A 219-nucleotide genomic window follows, 5' to 3' on the forward strand; every position below is an offset into this window, starting at 1 on the left:
CCCGTCCCGCCGCGCGGCGCTTTCCCACCGCTCTTACCTGGGTGGAGGAGTAAAGTTGGGTGTAGCCCAGCCGGTTGTAGTCCACCTTGAACTGAAACACACCGTAGACATCCGGCAGCTTGAAGCGCACGCTGTATTTGCCGCCTGAGAACCAGACGGGATGTTAAGGTGACGCCAGCGGCGGGGGGGGCCCCAGGGGGGGTCTCCCACGCGGGCACA

At 64.8% G+C, this 219-nt stretch overlaps 1 protein-coding gene across 1 annotated transcript in view; it reads right to left on the reverse strand.

Moving 5' to 3' along the window:
* Nucleotides 1–37: 37 nt before the first annotated feature.
* The window catches only part of DDOST (dolichyl-diphosphooligosaccharide--protein glycosyltransferase subunit (non-catalytic)), a gene marked incomplete at its 3' end in the record, with an annotated part of 4,466 nt that continues 4,284 nt past the window's right edge, over nt 38–219 (reverse strand). The window contains exons 9-10 of the mRNA XM_010139101.1: nt 176–203; nt 38–144 (exon numbers count right to left, since the gene is read on the reverse strand). Coding sequence (XP_010137403.1) covers nt 38–144; nt 176–203 — 135 coding nt within the window. The remainder of the gene's footprint in view (nt 145–175; nt 204–219) is intronic.

Source organism: Buceros rhinoceros, unplaced genomic scaffold (assembly GCF_000710305.1).
Source record: "Buceros rhinoceros silvestris isolate BGI_N320 unplaced genomic scaffold, ASM71030v1 scaffold33136, whole genome shotgun sequence".
Lineage (NCBI taxonomy): Eukaryota > Metazoa > Chordata > Aves > Bucerotiformes > Bucerotidae > Buceros > Buceros rhinoceros.